At 36.5% G+C, this 15046-nt stretch overlaps 1 protein-coding gene across 1 annotated transcript in view; it reads left to right on the plus strand.

Moving 5' to 3' along the window:
• LOC107552426 (EVI5-like protein) overlaps window positions 1-13701 on the plus strand; it is a 34675-nt gene extending 20974 nt beyond the window's left edge. Inside the window, exons 7-21 of the mRNA XM_016234306.1 lie at window positions 1513-1656; window positions 2132-2221; window positions 2322-2419; window positions 2533-2593; window positions 3025-3078; window positions 3557-3589; window positions 4174-4314; window positions 7862-7978; window positions 8187-8327; window positions 8491-8655; window positions 10952-11098; window positions 11779-11874; window positions 13242-13345; window positions 13473-13545; window positions 13660-13701. Of these exons, the coding sequence (XP_016089792.1) occupies window positions 1513-1656; window positions 2132-2221; window positions 2322-2419; window positions 2533-2593; window positions 3025-3078; window positions 3557-3589; window positions 4174-4314; window positions 7862-7978; window positions 8187-8327; window positions 8491-8655; window positions 10952-11098; window positions 11779-11874; window positions 13242-13345; window positions 13473-13545; window positions 13660-13701 (1506 nt within the window). The remainder of the gene's footprint in view (window positions 1-1512; window positions 1657-2131; window positions 2222-2321; window positions 2420-2532; window positions 2594-3024; window positions 3079-3556; window positions 3590-4173; window positions 4315-7861; window positions 7979-8186; window positions 8328-8490; window positions 8656-10951; window positions 11099-11778; window positions 11875-13241; window positions 13346-13472; window positions 13546-13659) is intronic.
• Window positions 13702-15046: the final 1345 nt, after the last annotated feature.

Consider the following 15046-nt stretch of genomic DNA (forward strand, 5'->3'; position numbering starts at 1 on the left):
TCATTTTGTCTCTCATAGTTGAGGTATACCTATGATGAAAATTACAGGCCTCTCTCATCTTTTTAAGTGGGAGAACTTGCACAATTGGTGGCTGACTAAATACTTTTTTCCCCACTGTATATAGATAATACTTTATATGACAATTCATCCCCTTATATTACCCCTACTTTTGACAGAAACCTTTCTTAATTTATACATGAATAGCCTAGAGTTCATATTTTGGACATTATTTCTCTCTTAAGCCAATTTCCTTGTGGGAATGAATGACTATGCCACTTAAAAAATTAAAAATAAATTTAGTAGTTGAAATATATATGAAATATGATATGTGTGTGTGTATATTCTATATATATATATATATATATATATATATATATATATATATATATATATATATAGATGTGTGTGTGTATATGTGTATGTATGTGTGTATATACTGTATATATATATATAGATGTGTATGTGTATATATATATAGAGAGAGAGAGAGAGAGAGAGAATTTTAATAGATGTTTCTTGATCTCACAGGCATATTCTCTTGTGGATCGTGAGGTTGGTTATTGTCAGGGCAGTGCATTCATCGTAGGATTGCTACTTATGCAGGTTTGCTTCTGCGTTTTGCTCATCATAATGAACTAAAGTAAGATAAAGAAATGTCTGTGAGCCAAACTTTGCATACTCCAAATTCATCATTCATTGTGTGTTTGTAGATGCCGGAGGAGGAGGCCTTCTGTGTGTTTGTCAGACTAATGCAGGAGTACAGGCTTAGAGAGTTGTTTAAACCCAGCATGGCTGAGCTGGGTCTATGCATCTACCAGTTTGAACACTTGCTACAGGTAAGGAGGAATACTTTATAGAATCCAGGCTAATAAAAATGTGCATATAATGTTGCAGGAGCATTCAAAGAAAAAAGGCATTATAGACTGTTTGATAGTGGAGTGTATAGACTTTACTATGAAAAATGTACTGTTGTAAAGAGAAAGAACTCTCTTTGTGAAAGAAATCTCTTGTGCTCACTAAGACTGCATTTATTTGATCAAAAAACAGTAATATTGTGAAATATTATTACAATTTAAAGTAAGTGTTTACTAATTTAATATGTTGAACATGTTGAAAACAGTTGTGCTGCTTAATATTTTTGTATAAACAGTGATCAATTTGTAAGAAGAGCATTAATTTGTACGCTTTTTTTTTTGTAACATTATAAATATCTTTACTGTCACTGATATGTGGGCCAAAATATGACTTAAGAGGCACACGTGATTTTTTTTATTGTTGTGAATTTAACAATGATTAGACACAGATGGTTTCTTGTATATATTTCATACTGCATGCCAAGATGCCTGGAGTAATACCTTGTTTGTCCACAAGGAGGCAACAGATTTAAAGTGCTGAGACACAGTCAATAGGCAATCCATTTGCTTCTTCTCAGAAGCATTTTTATCTAATGTCTTTCACAGTATAGGTTTTTTTTTTTTTTGGCTAGTGTCATGTTTTTATCTCTGTGATCAGGAGCAGTTGCCGGAGCTGAACGTTCATTTCCGCTCTCAGAGTTTCCATACGTCTATGTATGCCTCGTCCTGGTTTCTTACACTCTTCCTCACCTTCCTGCCCCTGCCAATAGCTACACGTATCTTTGACATCTTTATGTATGAGGTATGGATACAAGAGATTTTGTATGTATTTGCGTGTTGCTGACTTGACTGTATACTTTGGACCAAATGTTCCCAAATGTTCCCAGCAACATCTGAAAAACTCAAAAGGACAAATGGTTGTTTTTATAGTTGCACTATGACCTAATCAACCTAAATGTGCAAAGAACACATTTTAGTGTACTATAATGAAAATAAAATAAAATATTAAGGTTTGTGTGCGGCTAAAGTGAAAGGTTAAAGTCGATATTATGGCAAGAGTAAAGTCAGTGGAAAGTCCCCACCATAATATATAAGCACTATCAAGTGCAGAATTGTGTGTACTGTATGTGTTGCATGCAGGTTTTCAGTTTTTCTCAAAGGTGTGAATGCATCTAGGGGTTGTAAGAACTTATTAGAGAAATGAATATACTAGGGTGTGAGCATTTGTTGTAGTTGTTAGTCTGTGATTGTATGAATACGGTGTGTTGTGTTCTCAGGGTTTGGAGATCATATTCCGAGTTGGAATAGCGATATTGCAGTACAACCAGACAGACCTCATACAGCTAGACATGGAGGGAATGTCACAGGTTAGAGGAAAATCATCTCTGCTGTGTACATCAATATGTTATACATGCAACAATATAAACAACAGCAACACTTGATGTTTGTTTAACAATTTCACCACAGCACTTTCAGAAGGTGATTCCGCATCAGTTTGATAGCTGCCCGGATAAGCTGATCCTACGGGCTTATCAAGTCAAATACAATCCCAAAAGAATGAAAAAGTGAGTGATCTGAAAATTTAGTGATATGTGAGTAAAAAGTAAAGGGAGATTCACAATAAATAAAAGAAAGTTTAGTGCTTCTCTAAATTCAGTTGTTGTCTTTTCATCCACAGGTTAGAAAAGGAATATACCACTATCAAGAACAAAGAGATGGAGGAACAGATTGAAATTAAGGTCTGTATATGTGTGTTTAGATATAATGGCACATATGTTGCTTAAAACCTAAACTTGGTTTAGATAGTTTGGTGACTAACATGTAAATTTTGTTTGTACGCACCCAAATGGCTTTATCCAATGATATTTCTCTTGAGCTTCATTAAGGATAACATTTTACTATAAAAAATATGTATGTACCTTTGCTGTCATTAAATGCCCCATTTGGGTTTGATTTATAAATAAATATTCCATATAAAAGGTCTTTCTCCATCATTTAGATATTAAAGTATTCAACGTTTTTGGTAATTAAAATAAAGCTTAAATAAATTAATATAAAAATTAGATGAAAAACATAATTTTCTTTATATTCAATTTCTTTTCTGTTTTAAATCATTTGCTTTTTAAATAAAAATAAATGTGAAATATTTCTTGCCCTTTCATTTTAACAGAGACTACGTACAGAAAATAGACTACTGAAGCAGAGGATTGAGACACTGGAAAAAGTGAGATGGTTTCTTCAAACCAATATGCATGAACCTAAAATAGAAAACCTTGATTAGTTTGTGTTTGAGTAAACAGTGTAAATATCTTTATTATATGAGTCATGCAAATTTTGAGCATGTAAATTTTCAGAGGCTCAGCTATATTGCCTATAATTTTTTTGAAGTCTCATCTCTTTTGTTTTTATCTGCCTTCCTCTGTTGAAATTACTTCCCCACAATTTTCACCACAAACACACTCTCATTCTGTACTTTTATATGTTTTATACTTTTTTAATCACCACTTGATTTTTTTCCTACCCAACTTTTAAAAATGTTCCCTTTTTCTTCTCTTCACGTGTGTCTGTGGTCTTCCACACCTTTTTGCTCATCCATTGTTTCCTTTCTTTTCCCCTGTTCTTTCTGTCCATATTTTCAACCTTGTCTTTCTTCTCTCTGTCCCTTTCTTTCCTTTATTCTTCCTTTTCTTGCGGTGTTGTAGGAGAGTGCTGCATTAGCAGACAGGTTGATTCAGGTACAGTACTGTCAAGCCATCTGCTCACTAATCCCTCCTGCCTTTCCTCCTCCCATTACTCAATCATATGCTTCTTCTCTTTGACCTTCCTTGATTCCTCCTATAATCCACTCTTTTTCCTGCCCCTGCGCTGCCTCCTCCACGAAATTCTGAGAATGGGCCTGTTGCATGAAAAGTGGTTATTTGTTTTTCTGTGTTTCTCATCACTGCCTTGACAGCTCATTTGTCTGTATGGCTGTAACAATGTCTAAGAGGTACTCCAAATGAAAGTTAACCCTGACACTCTCTGCCGGCAGTTTAGCCTTGCATGTGGGATGTGGAAGCATAGGTGTGCATCAGGGTTCCGTATTAGGTCCGGTGGCATTTTCAGATTTTATCATGTAATTCATCAAATTCCAAACTTCAGTGGGATTCTTTTGATTCTTGAATTGATCAGATTTCTTCTTTGGTTTTATGAAGCAGATTTATCATTGCATGTAGCCCGTCTCATCACTTTGATTGGAATGTCATACTTATCTCCCCTTAACCGCAAGTTAAAAGACAAATCTCCCAAGAAGAAACGTACGCTATTTCTCTTCACTCAGGGTCAGGTTACACGAGCCCAGGAGGCAGAGGAGAACTATGTTATTAAGCGTGAACTGGCTGTGGTTCGGCAGCAGTGTAACACAGCCAGTGAGAGTCTGGAGAAGGCGCAGGACACCATACGTGAACTTCAGCAACACAAGGTAACAGCAGATGCATAGCTAGAAGTTGGGTTTCAGTGCTGAGACTATTTTTGCTGCACTCAGCTGACCTCAGCAGAAAATATTGCTAAAATGCTAATATATAATATAGCCTTTTATGGAACTACATTAACTGCTCACCCATCGTTTGAAAAAGATGTCTGCCACTGCTTGTGGAACATGTGGCACAAACCCCAACAGACACACAAAGAGCACTTTCTGTTCAGCAAGTCTGATTGAATATAGATGATTTGGGCAGTTTACCTAAGTTCACATTAACCATTTTAGAATTTATGGCTGTTATTTAGTGAAATAATCAAGGTAGTAACCCAGTAAGCTCTGAAACACTGTCAGCGTGAAAGCACTGCAAAGTTGGCCTGTTCTCCCGGTTATGCTTTATCACTGCTTATGTGTGCTGTGTGAAACAGACACAACAATCGCATCCCTTGACCAAAAACAACAAAAAAGTTTATTTCTAGCTGAAAATCAACTATAGCTCGACTTCATCCTTTTAAGGGTACCTCCTAATAAATTATTATTTAACTGAAAATTAAGCAGTTGATTATGAGGAAAAATTCTCTCTTATAAAGTTGCAATGTGAGATGCAGTTTACCAGAAAACTGAGCAAAGTCACATGTCATATAAACATGTTTTTATTTTTTGAACCATCTTTATGTTTGCTGTACACATGTCTGCAGGCTGTGCTTAGTCAAAAGATCTGCTTTCACACGGCAGAATTACCCTAAACTGGGTCACTGACAGGTCAGTGATTATTTTCTGGTAAGATTTATGAAAATGACTGTTGGTACCAAGTTGACTGTTTGAACCCATCATTATAATTTAAATTCTTTCATCATCCTTACAGGTTAAAAGAATGGATGTCAAAGCATCGATATCTAGCAAATGGGGTTTTTTGGTTTTGATGTCAATGGCATGTGTGAGAAGATGTCAGGGTGTGGTGTGTGTCATGTTGAGTGTGAGCTGTGACCCCGTGAGCGTTCGACCACTGACACTCAGAGCAACACTCTCTGGTCATATGCATTTTCCTGTGTTAAACTCAGAATTGACCACCGTAGCAGTGCTGATGTCAACAGAATTAGTGTACCATGTGCAGCTAACAGCTAAGCTTTTTGTAAGCAGTTTTTTCTTATATTCCATATTTGTGTTACTTGTAGCTAGGGGTTCAACGGCTCGTAGTTGATCTGTGATCTGTACTGACCAGGCCCCGCGGTTCAGCATGCATGTGATTCATGAATTAGTTTAACCATCGTGAACTGATGCATGTGTTTCTAAGTCTTGCCAATTTAAGCATTCAAGTTTAATTCATTTTAAACCATTTAAGTGCAAGAAGAGGCAAAAGAGTTTGGTACTTGTGCTGTTTTCTGTGCACACACACTCAAAAAGCGCACACGTTTCAGATGCAAAAATGCAGCATTCAGTTATCTTTCACAAAAATCTGCATGTGCTCGTCATTGAAATACTCACACGTCACTTCTTTTATACCAGTTATTGAATTGTTTTACAAAGTTCTACATTTATTCTTGTTTTTTTTCTGTAAAATAAAAAAAAAACACTCCAGTTTAGATCCGACAGGGAGTGTTTATGCTGCTTATTCGACCTAAATCTGCTGAATCTGGTTTCGTTACCCAGAGCAAAGGGGCTCGCTGTGGTTGATTTGAAATGTTATTTGTGGTCTACATTTCACATCCTCTATTAGCATACACAGATATATGCATACTGACCTATACGATTTAATTTTAATTTACAATTGTTATCGTTTAGTAAAATGTCAAAAGTAGAGTCTGGATCTCTGGCAGTGCTTGTTTTCTCTTGTGAAAGGTTCATTTCTGTTGTGCTTTGCTAACTGGAAAGGAAAGCGTTTGGTTTTTAGCTAAAAGTCCAGTCCTTCTGTTAAGACTTTTCAAGTACACAGAGGTAGAATGAGCGAGAGTCTCTGTGATTGAAACATCTGAGTAATACGGGTATGATGAAGTGACTGGAAAGCATGGAGGGAGGTAAGAAAAACAGAAGTAAAAAGTCCGTGGGAACTAGTGTTCACACAAGTCTCCAGGGCAGGCCACAGCCCCCTCTGGTAGGCCACAGTATATGCACACAGAACACAGCAGAAGCACAGTCACATCAACACTGCTGCTTCAGTAATAGATCATGCTAAAATTAACTAAATAAATTTCCAGATGCACATCTGTTGCTGTGAGTAGACACTTACAAAATGACTGTTGTTTTTCATACATAATCTTAAAAATCTTTGGAAATGCGAAAGAGGCTGAAATTGTTATTTTATGACGTAAGGGTCTAGAGGCCTACTGTGTTACAGTAATATTAAGGGCTGTTTTTAGACACTAACACCTTGGCTGGCTTATACCTTTAACTGAATGGTGGCAAACAGTGATATTAATAATGTAACACCAATGTTCAAATCATAAGAAATTCTTCCACCAAGTAATATATTTCATCAGTCTAACTATAGACTCTTAATGGTTACCAAGCAACATTAGCACAAAATATAGAATAGATCACATTAGGGACCACATACTACTCCAGCATCATTGGATTCAGAATAATTTGTCCCATTTTCTCCATAAGGACTTAAATACTTCATTTAAGAGGTATATAATCCATAAATTAACCAAATCGTCTGTGAAATGCACATTACAAAAGGTTATAAGACTGTAGCTATACTTACTCTCTTTTATAAGATAATGAAGTACACTTTATTAAACCCATTAAACCTCCCATGTTGCAATTGAAGCCTGTACAATATGAAACTATTGACTTATAGTCATTGATTTTAAGTATAAAATGCATTTTACTTAAATGTATAGCAAAATATTAAAATAGACAAATAAATAAGGAGTTTGAGAGTGTAGGAAGACTTGATCCTGATCCTGGCTCTTGTTGGCAAAAGAAAACTTCTGATTAATAGATTGGTTTTCAGGATTTCTCCAAAGGATGATCTCTTTTCTGTGTTGTTGGAGCTCATATTAGAGCTGTTATAAAAGGTGTATTGTTAAAAATCTGTTGAAAAACTGTGTATACATTTTTATTAGTTCAAGAAACTGCTGCATTCTGTGAAGAAATGCCTTTTTTGTAGAATTTAGCTTTATTTTGTGTGTGTGTGTGTGTGTGTGTGTGTGTGTACCTGGTATTACCTACATTATGGGGAATGTCCCCATAAGGATAGTAATACTAGTATTTTTGACCTTGTGGGGACTTTTTTTTTTTGTCCCCATGAGGAAACAAGCTTATAAATCATACAAAGTGAAGCTTTTTAAAAATCTAAAATAGCAGAAAGTTTTGTGAGAGGGGTAGGGTTAGGGTAAGGGACTTGAAATTACAGTTTGTACAGTATAAAAACCATTACGCCAATGGAATGCCCACATAAACAACATGGAAACCTGTGTGTGTTTGTGCAGAATCCTTATATCTGTTACACTATGTTTAGCAATGAGTGAATGTGATGTAATGGCAGCCATTATAGCCTACTCTGCAGTCATCAGTGTTTCAATCCATTTTGTCTCTCTGTCTGCAGTATACAGAGGAGTTTGTGAGTGGGCTGCAGACTCAGTTGGAACGGTCTCGTTTACAGGAGGCAGAACTACTCGGTGCTCTGAAAGAAATGCAGGACAAAGTGCTCGATCTGGAAAAGGTGTGTGCATGTGCGTCTTTGACTCTTCAATAGAAATGTTCAAGTATGAAATTACATTTTTGCCTCAGTGGTGATGATACGGCTTGAGCACATACAAATGATAAGTGAAACTGTTTATTTTTAATTATAGAAAACTATTTTCTATCAAAGCTTTTACTGTATGATCCTGAAGTGTAGTGCATAATGGAATATTGTATGTGTGTTACAGAGGAACAGCTCTCTGCCTGATGAAATCAATGTAGCTCAGCTGCAGGAGGAGCTGAAGCTTGTGAAACTGAGAGAGCAGGAGACTCTGCGCTCCTTCAGAGAGATGCAAGAGGCCGTTACTGATCTCAACCACTGCTGGCAGGTGCAGAATCTCTGTACAACCCTACCTAACTCAATTGTTTTGGCATTCATAAAAAAGTATGAATTTCTGGAAGGCAAAAATGGATCGATAAAATACCTTTCTGTGGCAAGATGCTTTGTTGGACCCTCTACTGGTCCACATCAAATCTTATTTTCTATCACAGCATCATACGTCTCGTGGAGGAGGAGGAGGCCACTGGAAAGAATCTCCTAAAAAGAATGCGATGAATGAGCTACAGGACAAACTGATGAGTTTGAGACTGCGAGAGGCTCAGGGTCAAGCTGAACTCAAAGAGGTCAAACTTAAAAACCTGCAGCTTGAAAGCCAGGTTAGAACTACAATGTCAGTTTTATTTATTCATTTTAGTTTTGGTTATTTTAGTAATTCGATTTAAACCAAATTGAGAAATGTTGACTTGCTAACTAGTGGAAAAATAAGTTTAAAGGGTTAGTTCACCCAAAAATGAAAATTCTGTCATTAATTACTCACCCTCATGTCGTTCCAAACCCGTAAGACCTCCGTTCATCTTCGGAACACAATTTAAGATATTTTTGATGAAATCTTGAGAGCTCTCTGACCCTCCCATAGACAGCAAGGATATTACCACGATCAATGCACAGAAACGTGGCAAGGACATCGTTAAAATAATCCATGTGACATCAGGGGTTCAACCGTAATTTTACGAAGCTACGAGAATAATAATAATGTTGTCTAATGAACGTAAACAACACTGATTACGTTGATTACGTTCTGGGGTACTCTCCAAAATGGAGGAGGATGGTAACTCAGAGAAAATAATTGCTGAATAAATATGAAATCTTGAGAGCTCTCTGACCCTCCCATAGACAGCAAGGATATTACCACGATCAATGCACAGAAACGTGGCAAGGACATCGTTAAAATAATCCATGTGACATCAGGGGTTCAACCGTAATTTTACGAAGCTACGAGAATAATAATAATAACATAATTTATTCAGCCGTTCTTTTCTCTGAGTTACCATCTTCCTCCATTTTGGAGAGTACTCTAGAACGTAATCAACGTAATCAGTGTTGTTTACGTTCATTAGACAGCGCACGCATGCTGAATGTAAACAACACTGATTACGTTGATTACGTTCTGGGGTACTCTCCAAAATGGAGGAGGATGGTAACTCAGAGAAAATAATTGCTGAATAAATTGTTATTATTATTTTCTTTGCGCACAAAAAATTAAGCTTTAGCGTTAGTTCTGGCAGGTCACGTGAGTCAAGCTTGCATCAGCTGATTCTCAGCTGATCACATCTACCTATAGGAATACGACATTACGCTCTTCTTAGCTGCTTATAAAGAGCACCCCTTCGCTGCTAGTCTCCTCAGGTAAGGGGCTTGCTGCTCTTCTTACGAATTCCTATATAAGCTGTATTCAGTATCATGGATGGGCAGGGAGGTTTTTTGCCCAGAACAGAACCATACCGCCAAACCAAACTTTATGCTAAGTATCTATCATTTTGACGATAGTGGTCCTGACAGAAGTATTCTCGTAGCTTCATAAAATCATGGTTGAACCCCTGATGTCACATGGACTATTTTACAGATGTCCTTGCTACGTTTCTGGACGTTGATCGTGTTAATTACATTGCTGTCTATTGGAAGGTCAGAGAGCTCTCGGATTTCATCAAAAATATCTAAATTTGTGTTCCGAAGATGAACAAAGTTCTTACGGTTTGGAACAACATGAGGGTGAGTACTTAATGACAGAATTTTCATTTTTGGATGAACTATCCCTTTAAGGGTTTTTAAAAATGTTTATTTCAATCTTATTTTATGTTGAGTAATTTATTTATTTTTTGTTTTAGTTAACAGGATTAACCCTGGCCTGTATATGGAATTCAGAATGTAGCAATACACATAGCATATAACAATATTTTTTTATTTTTTTTTATTTATTTAGTCATTTATCAGACGCTTTTATCCAAAGCGACTTACAAATGAGGACAACAGAAGCAATCAATTGTAGTATTAAAACAACTAAAAACAGATCCAAAACTAAAAGCTAAAACTTTATAAATACTACCAATACACATTTTAAAAATAAAGAGATTAAATAAAAATGACAAATGCATACAACAACATTTCAAAACTTAACAAAAAATAAAACAAAAAATAAAGCTAAAAACAATTCAAAATATTAAAGAACAAAAGGTATGAGTATAATAATGATTCTAACATAACAGTAAGCCAAACACCAAAAAAACAACTACATATGTGTATGTACAACCATACACACATTTATAAATTCAATATATATATTATTTCATTTCCATTTAGTTTGTTGAAGTATTAAAATAACTCAAATTAAATAAAACTAAAAACGTAATGAAAGACCTATACAGACATAATAAATTCAGACATAATTTAACTCAAATTAAAATAAATAACAATATAGCAATGAAGCCACAGTTCTCTTGTAACAAATTAGTGTGCACTCTAACTAATCATGCATGCATGTTTATTTGTACATAAAACTCGTATTTTAATGCAAAAATCATGATGCCCTTGTTGTATTTTTCAGAATGTAGGATAAAGTTTTACAACCAAACATACACATTTAAACTTCTCAAACTTTTCTCTCTTTTTCCAAAGAACCAGATCAACTGTAAACTAGTTGTCAGACATGAGCAAGAGAGTGCCAGCCTGCAGGAGAGACTGCAGAATGCTCTTTCTCACAACAAAACACTACAAAGCCAGCTCAACGAAATGAAGAGAAAGATGGCGGAGTCTGACTGCAAGGTGCAGTGCATTCACAGCCACACAGTACAGGAAGAACAGATAACTGAATATTCAGTGAGATAAACAGTAAATGGGATGTGTCATATCAATACCATATTATTTATTGGCTAGCATGAGACAGTTTTTCATCGTCATTGGTTGATATTGAATATTTAATTGTACTCATTTCCTCTATTTTTAATTAATTAAATGCTCATTTCCTCTATTTTTACATTTAGTTTAGCTTTGCTTACCACACTTAACACTGTAAAAAAATACGATTTCATTTTCTCTACTTCAAAATAAACTTTCACAAATATTTTTTTCAGTGTAGTCTTTAATCTCTAAAAACACACTTATAAATTAATAAGAAAATCCTATCCATTAAAAAATAAACATCCCTTTTTTCATACTGTACTTTATATTGCTGTGATAAATTCATTTGTAGCTTTTAAAATAATTTATCTTAGTTTTTATAGCTTTATTTTTTATTATTTAGACAAAACAGTATACATTTTCTGTTATTTATCTTTTATCAGACATTAGACATGAAATAATTATTACCAGTATTAGCCAGGATTTTAATATCAGTGCGTCACTAGTAAATAGACATAATAAGACTTCAGCTGAATTAGCATTTATAGATTAATGCATGAATTAGAATTTAGAATTTTTTTGTAATTTTGCGGTCTTTCTTTCAGAGCAAAGAAGAGGTGATGGCGGTCCGTCTAAGAGAAGCTGACTGCATGGCCGCTATGGCTGAACTCCGACAAAAGATAGCCGAGCTAGAAATACAGGTGAGAAATATCATCCATATCTATTCACCAAGTTCATAAAAGTTCTGTCAACCATTATATTAGCATTGTATTGTTATATTACCCTATTATATTAGCACGAAAAAGCAAAACGAATATCGGACGCGATGACGCGCTGGAATAAAACAATAGATTTCTATGGATGCTTCCACATAGACCGCGAACATTCGCGCATCGAAAATGCTAATGTTTTTTTTTCGCCCCAGTCCGACGAATCTTTTCAGTTTCGCAAAGCGAAAACACGGGCCATCCAATAAGATTTGAGCTAGGATCACGTGACCGGAGCAGCTGAAAACCATTGAAAACAAATGGAGAAGAAGAGTATCCCGGATAAGAGAGTGGATGCGGAGTTCTTGTTATCGTTGGTATGAACAGATTTATTCTCACATATTCTTTATACAGAATAACATTTCTACTAATTGTCCACTGAATCATGTGATCTGTAGAGCACCGTCCGTTTTCTTCCACGTGCGTGAATGTTATGAGTCAGAGAGCGTTCACTCTTTTTCTACACATGAAATATGAAAGCAAATAGACATGATTATGACGATATATTTTCTGTATGTGTTTTGTATGCAGCTCATGGTATTTTTATAGCAATAAAGGATGTTTATGACAAATATTAGCAGTGTAGAGTTATTAAACATACAAAGAGTGCGTGTGTCTGCTTATTAATCAAAATCAACTATGATCACAATCGGAAGTTATTACAAGCACTCGATGATGGTTTAAAGTAGGTAAGCAAATACATTAATAATAAAAAACATTTTCAAGTGTAGCTTGATGCTAATTGTACTTCTAATGATATTTTAGGATATAGCCTATTCTTGTAAGCATTATAGATAGTTTGTTTCTAGTGAAGAACCTTGTTTATATTAATTTAATGCTGTATATTGAGCAGCGGATGATGTTAAATCCATTTACGAGATACATATCTGAGAAAAAATGCATTGTTGGTTGGTGCCACCTAGCGTGCAGGTGTGAATTAGCAGAAGGCGAACAATCGTTTCGTGTTCGGTGTGAAAGCACCGTTCGTCGGCGATGTGCCTTGCTTTTTCGCATCGCGCTCAGTGTGGAAAGGCTTGCGGTGTTCGGCCAATCACAATGCACTGGGTCAGCTGGCCAATCAGAGCAGAATGCGCTTGTCAAAGGAGGGACTTTGTAGAAAACGAAGCGTTTGAGAGAGGCGGGGCATAGAGGACCTACAATAATGTACAGTATTTGAAAAATAATGTGTTTTTTGAACATCAAAGCAGGTCAACATATTCTGTTTCACCAAATACACAAAATAATGATCTTTAAAAAAGCATCATATGACCCCTTTAAGAGTATGTATGTGTTGCCTGCAGAAAGAGGAAGGATTGATCCAAGGCCAGCTGAATCACTCAGACTCCAGACAGTATATAACTCAACTGAGAGAGCAGATCGCTGAACTCAAAAACGAGGTGAGGCTGTCACATAGAAACACACACACATACATGGCATGCACTAGTGTACTATCTGTCACAATCTTAGCACTTGCATCACAATCTGTGATCAGAAAAAAAATCCATAATGTTCGCAACCCACACTGTTTTCAGTCAAAAGATTCCCATGATTCCAAGTTACTACACAAACCTGGTTTCTCCTCTTCTTAAAATGGCATTTATCCCAGTTAGTATGGCTTTTTTATATATTTTATAATCTAAATATAATCTTTCCGTCTGCACTTTGTCACCGTTCTTATTAGTACGCTCTGAGCGGTTACCTGTGTACTCCGTTTTAAAGTGGTATTATAGTGCTTTTCTTGGCACTTGGGACCTTCCCTAACCACAATAAAAACCACTCGAAAATCTTTTTCCCCATTCCCCCATATGCCCTCACACACACAGATGGCTTTGATGGTTTGATACTGTGGTGCTTACCCACGCACCCAGTCACAGCTCAATCTCACGCACTTCTTGTGATGATCTTGCTCATTTGTAGAAAAACCTTTCGTGACAGGGGGTGTGAGAGTGTGTTGACATTCTCTTTCTCTTGTATTTATTTCCCTCCCTTTCACCTCTCTGTTCACGTATCACTCTGTCTCTCGTCTCTCGTTTTCATCCCTCTTTTCGTTTTGATTTTGTCATTGTCACTCACGTTTCCTCTCGCTCGATTTCTTTGCTTGTGTCAGTGTTTACATACAAATGTGAAGTGATTATGCTCCAGTTTCATGGTTACTGTAATCACTGAGTTGAGATGCGTTGTGGGCACTTTCAAAGGACGGATTTTACATCAGCGTTTTCCATGTGCTCATATTCAACCACGAAATCAGGGCGCCATATATTCGATAGTGCCAAAGACTTTGCTACATTTTTGATCAAAACAAAAGAGGCTCCTAATCTAATATAACACAAGATGACAGAGAATTTTAGAAGTTTTTTGTATTTATTTTGTATTTCAACAGTATAAAATAACTGATGTTTTAAATATTTTAGATTTTATTAGTCAATATTTTATATGGGGTAAATGTCTGTTTTAATGTTTTATGTATATATGTACTAACTAATTTTTAATTTACCGAAAACTATAATGAGTTGTAATATATCAGTTTCTGTGATATATTGTGTTTATTAGTGCTGTCAACTAATTAAAATTTGCCATGAAATGCAAGTTCTTTTTTTTATTATTAATCGCTATTTATCCCATATATCGTCTCAGGTTACGTATGTAACCCTAGTTCCTCGAGGGAACGAGACGCTGCGTCGGAAACGCTAGGGGAACGCCCTTCAGCGTGACGGGCTCTGAACCTCGTGTGTAATCAGACCAATAGATGGGCGAGACGTCACGGCGGGTGACGTAATGACCAGGAAGCTATAAAAGCACGTGCGGTGAGACCAGCGTCAGCTTCTAGGAATGAAGCAAGCGCTGGCAGGGACGCCGGAAGTATGGCACCGCGACGCAGCGTCTCGTTCCCTCGAAGAACTAGGGTTACATACGTAACCTGAGACGTTCCTCTTCAGGAACTCGAGCTGCGTCGGAAACGCTAGGGGAACGCGACCACGCCGCCAAACTTCTAAGTCTCTGCCTAGTGTGGAAGACTGCACAGCTAGGGCGAGAGAACAGAAGAGCCAGGATTGGCTCGCATGTCTAGGTCATAGAACCTGACGAAGGTCAGGGGCGTGGACCATCC

The sequence above is a fragment of the Sinocyclocheilus grahami genome, unplaced genomic scaffold, assembly GCF_001515645.1.
Source record: "Sinocyclocheilus grahami isolate Dianchi unplaced genomic scaffold, SAMN03320097.WGS_v1.1 scaffold17.1, whole genome shotgun sequence".
Lineage (NCBI taxonomy): Eukaryota > Metazoa > Chordata > Actinopteri > Cypriniformes > Cyprinidae > Sinocyclocheilus > Sinocyclocheilus grahami.